This window comes from Apaloderma vittatum, unplaced genomic scaffold (assembly GCF_000703405.1).
Source record: "Apaloderma vittatum isolate BGI_N311 unplaced genomic scaffold, ASM70340v1 scaffold3339, whole genome shotgun sequence".
NCBI classification, from domain to species: Eukaryota; Metazoa; Chordata; class Aves; order Trogoniformes; family Trogonidae; genus Apaloderma; species Apaloderma vittatum.
In genome coordinates, this window is record NW_009736017.1 from 3,063 (window position 1) to 10,779 (window position 7,717).

Sequence of the window (7,717 nt, forward strand, 5' to 3'; positions counted from 1 at the left end):
GAAAATAGAGCCTTGACAGCAACAACGTGGCCCCTGCTCTAGTAAAAAATATCAGCTGGGGTAGTGCGAGATTTCTAGCCATGACTTCCTGTTGCTGCTCACTCTGTACCGTGCCGGAGAGAGCTGCCACAAGTTCAGGGGGCTGATCATCTTATTTAAATGAGGAGAAGCTGTACGACGCTGGGTTTCCTGCTTAACCAAAACCTGCTTTGTGTCACTAACTTACTGTGTCAATTAATATGACACACTAAGCCAGCGGGTCAAAGGGCAGGCTCCGCTGTTGACTCATTTCTTGCTAGGTAGGTTACGGTTAGTCAGACGGCAACTTTTACTTTAGCAAAAGATCGTGTTTGCAAAACAGGAACGTTCTTATGTTGCTGGCTTTCAGACAATATTTTGTCACTTTTTGGGGCGGTAAAGGGAGGATGAGAAAGAGCAGCAGTTCTAGAAGTTTTGCTGTCAAGTCAGCTTTCTCACACTCAGAGAGGCGCCTGTTGGAGTCTTTTAGTGCTGTATGAGAGGTTGCTCCAGATGGGATGGGATGTGTCTGGAGGACTTTTTGTTATGCTACACAAACTATTAGACACCAAGCTTTCTCATAGGAGTAGTTTCTTTAGCTTTGCTTCCCTCTTATTTCCAGCCCTCACAGCTTGCCTCTCCCTATTTTCCGAGGTCTTGTCTTGCTGCCTATTATATTTAAAAACAAACAAAAAACCCAACCCACTGAAGTGCTGCAACACTTCTGGTTTCTGACAAACAAGAACAGCACACTCAAAAACATCATCTAAATAGCGTAGGCTAGTTTTAGCTAGTTTTAAATTCAATTTAAAAGGGATGAGCTGCTTTGCAGAGCCATTCTGTTGTCTGTGTAGGACCTTTGTTCCAAGAAGTGTTCCTCATAGCTCCAGGAGCCCATTGTGCAAGGCATGTTCTCAGGTTAGGTTGCAAGCATGACAGCACTTTCCGTGAAGCTATGACAAATGCAAAGCAGTTTTCTCGGAATCATTTTAAAGCAAACTTGACATACTTTCTACATGAATTAAGAACCTGTTTACATAATTTAGAGTTTGTCTTGTGTTGGCTATTTAAATATTGTCCTATTGTTCATGTTCCATGACTGGATAATTTATGTAGCTAATCATCACAGGAAAAATTTTGCATGTCAGTTTGGTGTTTTGTTGGTTACATAAATCAGCAACTGGGAAAAGGAAAACAATACTGAATAAGTTACTGAAGTAACTGCACCAGACAAATTGCAGATTGATCATCCTGCTGGGAATGCTTGCATATCAAAAATAGGCACTGAAATTTTGACAACTTAACTAAATTTAAGGATGTTGGAGCTATTCATAAATAGGGGAAGGAAAGAATAATTTACCATGTCAGCTTTGGCTAAAGTTTGAAAGTGTGGGGAGAGGTTCTCCTCTGCTCCACCTCCCTCCCCAAATATTAAGGAAAACTTACAAGTGAACACCTTTTTTATTTTTGTATGTGTGTGTGTGTGTGTTTTGGATTAGTTGGTTTTGTGTGTTTTTGTTTGTTTGTGTGTGTTTGGGTTTTTAAAGTGTTGTTATATCCACAAGTAAAGAAGTAGCAGGAGTTAATTATAGCTTTGTATAGTCTTGTACTTTCACAGACATACTTGTATTTTAGGGCTGACTTTGTTTCCTTAAACTGCATTTTTGAAATATGGGTAATTGCTCACATAAAAATTTTACTTTTGACATTTAAATTGTTTTTACTCTTGAGGTTTTTAGTTTTGATATTATGAATGAGCAAGTTTCTTACCACCACCTTAATTTTACTAGTAGTGTGGTGTGTATATATAAATGGATAAAAAAATTTTGAAATCTGTTCCTTCCTTTGCGTTGAAGGAAGAAGGTATGCAGTTAACTTGTAAGCCTGGAGCCTTTGTAGTAACTGTAGCACAGAATGCACATTGCCACAGATTAAAATATGAGATAAAAAACACAAAGTTGAAAAAATAATCAGGATGCAAAGTGGTACATTTAAAACAAACAAACCCACCCAGACATTAAATGATTGTGGCTCTTTGATACAGAGGTGCAATTAAATTAAAGTCTATTTCCTGATAAACTGATGGACTCTGAGACATCTGGTTCTTTTTCCTGCACTTTTTTTCCTTCCTAAGTGAAAATTCACTGAAGGGTGGGGGCAAACATAATTTCCCCCATTCTTCTTCTGTTAGTTTTTATTGATACATCTGGAATGAGCTATTAATTTACAAAATCCACAAGCTATGTCTCTGAGGAGGAAAGCCTCAGCCTGTTAAGAAGTAGTTAATAACCCATTGCTTGAGTTGGGTGGTTTAAGTTCTTGCTTACTGACCTTTTGCCCAGCTGCTGGATAGTTATCCTTGAAGAAAAGTGTTGGATACATACCATAGCAAGCAAATTTGGACAATATTGGCATTAGATATAAGCTATCTGATAGCATGCAGCAGATAAAAGGTTGCCAGGGGAACCAGAAAATGAGGGTTCGCAAAGAAGAATTCCCCTAGGAACAGATCATCAGGGCTACTTTTTGTTCAGGTGACAGAAAAGCTACAGCTTGACAAGTTAACGCTACAGGACAAATCTCCTGTTATATAGGAGGCTATACCCTGATTGGTGGTAAAGATACTTTATGTAATATAAAGTGTGTGAACCATAGATAGCTGGGGTTGAGCAGTTTACGGATTTAGGAGGCTGATTATTCTTGTCTTATAATTGTAGGTGTAGTTGCGATGTCAGGCAGTGAAACGGAGGATGATGACACTATGGATGTCCCGCTGGATCTTTCCTCATCTGCTGGCTCAGGCAAACGGAGGCGACGTGGTAACCTGCCTAAGGAATCCGTGCAGATTCTTCGGGACTGGCTGTACGAGCACCGATACAATGCTTATCCTTCAGAGCAAGAAAAAGCACTGTTATCCCGACAAACACACCTTTCCACACTACAGGTATTAAAAGAAGTAGTTCCTGCTTCAAAAGGAGCTGTTTTCTTCCCGAGTTACCTGAGGTCTAATCACTGATAGAAATGGTTACACTGCATATAAGATTTCCTTTTTTTATTGTTGCTTACTCTCCTTCTGATGGCACTTATAAGGAGAACAACTGAATTGTGTGTTGTTATGATGATCTTTGTTTATTGGGAACAAAATCACTTCTCTGGGAGAATGCAGTTGTGAGTTTGAGCATGCATGCTAATTTTTGTGGAATCAGCCCCCAAAAGACACAAAGTGTCTGTATAACATAATTGTGAAACAAAGATATTTATTTGTCCACAGAAGTTTTATGGTGATAGATACACAGCTTGACATAGAACACTTCTAAAACTGTGACTTCAGGCTCATTCCTGTGGAACATGCATGTATATAGCTATGTGTATGACAACTTACATTAAGATCAACCTATATGGGATAGCTCTACTCAAATGCATTAGGATAGGTATGATGAGGCTTTTGTGTGGTTAGTTTGGATTCTCATCCCAGGATACTGCTGGTAGCTGTGAGGTCCCTTGGACACATCATTCTCATCCTCTGCAATCGTCTTTGGTGAAATAGCTGTTGACAGTTGCAGCGCTCCACCTAAAGGGAAGGTGGCTGCAAGAGAACTTGGGTAGACAGACCCTGGTTTGATTTTTGAGAGACACTAAATACAGAGCATGCCTGTTGACTTCTAGGCTTTGTTTTTCCAGATTAATTCGTTAGTACAAATTTCATAATTGGCTATACAGTAAAATGTCCTTAGTATAACATAATAAAGAAAACCTCCTTTATGTAGTAAACAGAGAAAAGACGTTAAACTGTAAACTATCCCGTATCGCCCAGGAAACTGGTTTGATATTTAAACAAGGACAAACTTAAGTGAGGTAATTCATGTTATGTCTGTCGACACAGTCAGTTGAACAAGGAAAATCAGTAACTATTTGTGGGAGGAGTGGCTCTCTTTAGAGAGAAAAGGTTTTCCTGTTGTTAATTAACCTAAGCCAGGGAACAATAGCCAATAGGTTAATGTGTGTGCACAGAGTTAAAAGCTAAACCCCTCTGGTCAGGCTAGTAGTCTTCAGATGTCCTGAGGTTTTCTGTAACAGGAGTGGGGAGCCAGGGGTAGAGCTGGGACAAGGGAAAGGCCTTGCTAGGCGTGTCAGAACTTGTCAGTAAGTCTCTCTTTTGTTCTGCAGTTAAGGAAACTGCTTGGAGGGATTCATTAATCTAACCCAGTAACTCTAGTGGCACATAGTTGGAAATGAATGAAGGTAGAAATTAAGATGTCATTTTATTCCCAGGTCTGCAACTGGTTTATCAATGCACGCCGCAGGCTTTTACCTGACATGCTGAGGAAGGATGGCAAAGACCCAAATCAGTTCACTATCTCGCGGCGAGGGACCAAGCTTCCCGAGGGTGGCCTGGTGGAGTCTTCCATCAGCACAAAGAACTACATTCCCCTGCTGGAGGAGGCCACCTTCCTTCCCACTGCCACACCTCTCGGCAAGACTGTGTCCTCTTCCAAGCCAGCATCCCCAGGATCGGTCCTAGCTCGGCCGTCGGTGATTTGCCACACAACTGTGACTGCATTGAAAGACGCCCCTTTCCACTTTTGCCAGCCAGCTGACGTAGGCCAGACCACAGACCTGCAGCAGCCCCCAGCCAATGGCTTCACAGACAACTCTCTCTCCTACCATGAGGATGCATCGAAACTGGGACCTGGTGCAAATGCGCAAAGTGGGCTCTTTAACACTCCTCCTCCAACCCCACCAGACCTTAACCAGGATTTTAGTGGATTTCAGCTACTGGTGGATGTTGCACTCAAAAGGGCAGCAGAGATGGAGTTGCAGGCAAAACTTATGGCCTAAGTCCCCTTCCTTCTGCTTCCCCGTTTTGTTTTTCCAGGCAGGGATCTAACAGCTGTGTGGTTATTGTTGCCACCCACACAATATCAAAAAGACTTCACTGCATTATTATTATTTTTTTTATTAATCTTATTTGCACAAGGGATTGCTGAAATGAAGCTTCCTGTCACTGAGATGGTCTTCAGTGGAATATGGTCATTCCAAGAATTATAAACTTAAAGCTACTGTAGAAAGAAAGGATTGTGTGTTGGGGTTTTTTTGTTGGTTTTTTTTTTTATGTTCTCTTTGTAGGTTTTCCATAATGTGAGATGGTTCCCAAGATCATGTGATTTGTTTTTGTTTATTTCAGACTGTGCAATATCTAGTAATGATATAGAGTCTTCTTATCATTCCCATGTGGAACAAAATATACCAACACGCTGTCTAAAATAAATTTTCCATTTTTTTAACAATACAAACTTTGGATGATTATGCTTTTTCCCCATAATGTAATAAAATATTTTCTTTAAAGGTGGATGCATACAGAGTATTTTGTTGAATACGAGGTTTGCAGAAAACCCAGCTTTACTCTTGAAATAAATGGAAGTGAGAAATATTTTTGAGCTCCTACTGACTTTGGTTTAGGGAGCTATGCTAGCAGTTGTTGTTAACCAGACGTTTAAAGGAATGTTGAAAAGTGAGCCAGAAGTACCTGACCATGTTCTGCTGTGTTGAAATTTTTTTAAGGGGCCAAAAGGAGCTATGTAGGCAGCTCTCATTAAATTTCTGGGGGATTTCTTGGGCCCATCTAAGATTTTTGCCTCTTAGAAGTATTTCAGGACTTAGGAGATGTTCTCCCGAATGTGAAATGAGGATGTGGGGAAGTTCTGAAGATGAATTGAGGAGGCCAGAACAGGGGTGTTTTGCAGATCTCTTGCAGCTCACTGGTGATGAGTTTTGAGGGAGAAGGACAAGGGCTCGTACTCTTATTGGACTAGCAATGACAAGGTTTTGACTCAGTAATTCTCATAAACTGAGATAGAAGAGACTGTTGGGTTGATATCTGAGTTCTGGGAGGCAATTTTAAAAGTAATTCATGTTCTATTTTGGGGTGTATTTTGGCCAACAGAATCTAAGTTACCTTTCAGAGAAGGACTTTGCTATCAAAATGACTTACTACTGAAAAATGTGAAGACTTGCAGCTCACATTTCAGCTTACTTGAATGTCAGTCACCCACCCTTATCCTTCCAACAACAGTGAAATAAGAGACCTCTAGGGGAAAAAATCTGTTCCAGCTAATCCTTAAAAACAAACCAGTTGTCTGTTGGGAGGCTGGGGGAGGGCGTTGTGGAACAGGAGAGCTGATGAATTTTAAGGATATAATTACAAGTAGAAGACTGCAATATTGAGACTGCAATGTGTATGCATTTTGTTTTCCTGTGGCCTTTTTTAGTGTCAAATAAGATTCATCTGTTCTCTGGTGTACTCTTTGGAATTTTACTGCCTGCCTTTAACTGGCAAGTTTAAAATCAATCATTATATTAAAAAAAGGCAAATAATGAACACTGTGACTTACTCATGTCTGCATCAGCTTCAGTGACACAATTGTCCTAACTACTGTAAGAACATAGTAGGATTTTTTTTAAGCTTTTTTTTTAGTTTATTTTTAAAAAATACTTACTTCAATAAAGTAAAACTAGAAAACATAGCTGGAGATGGCTGTATACTCAGTCTTCAAGGAATAGCATGTGAGTCTGCAAAGAGCCCTGTGTCTTGTTTGTTTGGACACGTTGTACTTCATACTTTTGGCTATTTTTCCTGGGATTTCTATGTATGGGCTTTTTAGTTGTTTGTTTTTAATGGCTAATTGTAAAATAAAACAGAAGTATGCGTTTGTGTAATTGTGAGGTCAATATTGAGGGAAGAGTTGGTCAATAGACATTCTTCTGTGACATTGATGATTGTTCTCAAAGGGTGCTAGACACCGATAGAGGAGTTTTGTCTTTGGTAAAGGTTTGGAAGATACTTCTTTGTCCACAGCAGGAAGAGACTATTGCAACACTCCTTATGTCTGTGTCTTGAGGAAAAAAAAACCCACATCATGCAAATATGTGTGCATTGTTTGTTTCACTTTTTCCTCTTTTATTTTTTAATTTTTATTTTCCCCAAAGCAGGTAGGTTGCTTCTGTGCTGTGGGATAAAGAAAAAGTAAAGGACTCATTAAAGGGCATTCTTAGAGATCTTTACTCTTCATTACACTGCCCTTTAAAATGAAAAAAAGTCAGCAAGTTTAGAAAAAAAAAAATTGTGCTTTGCTGGTTGAGCTGACCAGTTCTGTAATTCCACTAGAACAGCTGCAATACTGAAAATGAAAATAGAATAAGGAAGAAAGCTGTTGCCATTCAGGTTAACAGTTTTCATTGAAAGCAAAAGCCTGTGGTCTCTGTGCTGTTTTCATTTACCATTATGCCACACAAAATGGCATTAGTGTAACTGAGCACCAAAGTCCTGCGCTGCTTGTGTGATGAGCGCTGCATTTCCATTTTGCTGACTGACTTACCCTGAGGACTTCACTTGTGACCAGTTTTGCTTCAGGCTGATTTTTTTTTTTTTTTTGTAATTATTACTTGTGTTAAGGTTACACCTAGAAGTTCAGCTGTAGTCAGAAGCCAAACCCCTTTGAGTAGCACCTGGCACACTATGTAAAAGATTTTTCCTACCCTGAGGTTATTTAACTTGGGAGGAAGAAAATTACTCACATTGAGTACCCACTGAAATAATATGAAAAGGGAATTTCTGCTTTCCTGTTATCTAGTACTGGTAGTTTGGGTGAGGGCTACTGAAGTTTGCCCAAACCTATTATTTCAGAGCAGAAACGTGAAC

The 7,717-nt window shown here is 39.8% G+C and overlaps 1 protein-coding gene across 1 annotated transcript in view; it reads left to right on the forward strand.

Annotated features, from left to right (window-relative positions):
- The window catches only part of TGIF1 (TGFB-induced factor homeobox 1), a 7,222-nt gene extending 1,864 nt beyond the window's left edge, over positions 1 to 5,358 (forward strand). The window contains exons 2-3 of the mRNA XM_009876825.1: positions 2,736 to 2,962; positions 4,291 to 5,358. Of these exons, the coding sequence (XP_009875127.1) occupies positions 2,736 to 2,962; positions 4,291 to 4,857 (794 nt within the window). The 3' untranslated portion in view covers positions 4,858 to 5,358. The remainder of the gene's footprint in view (positions 1 to 2,735; positions 2,963 to 4,290) is intronic.
- Positions 5,359 to 7,717: the final 2,359 nt, after the last annotated feature.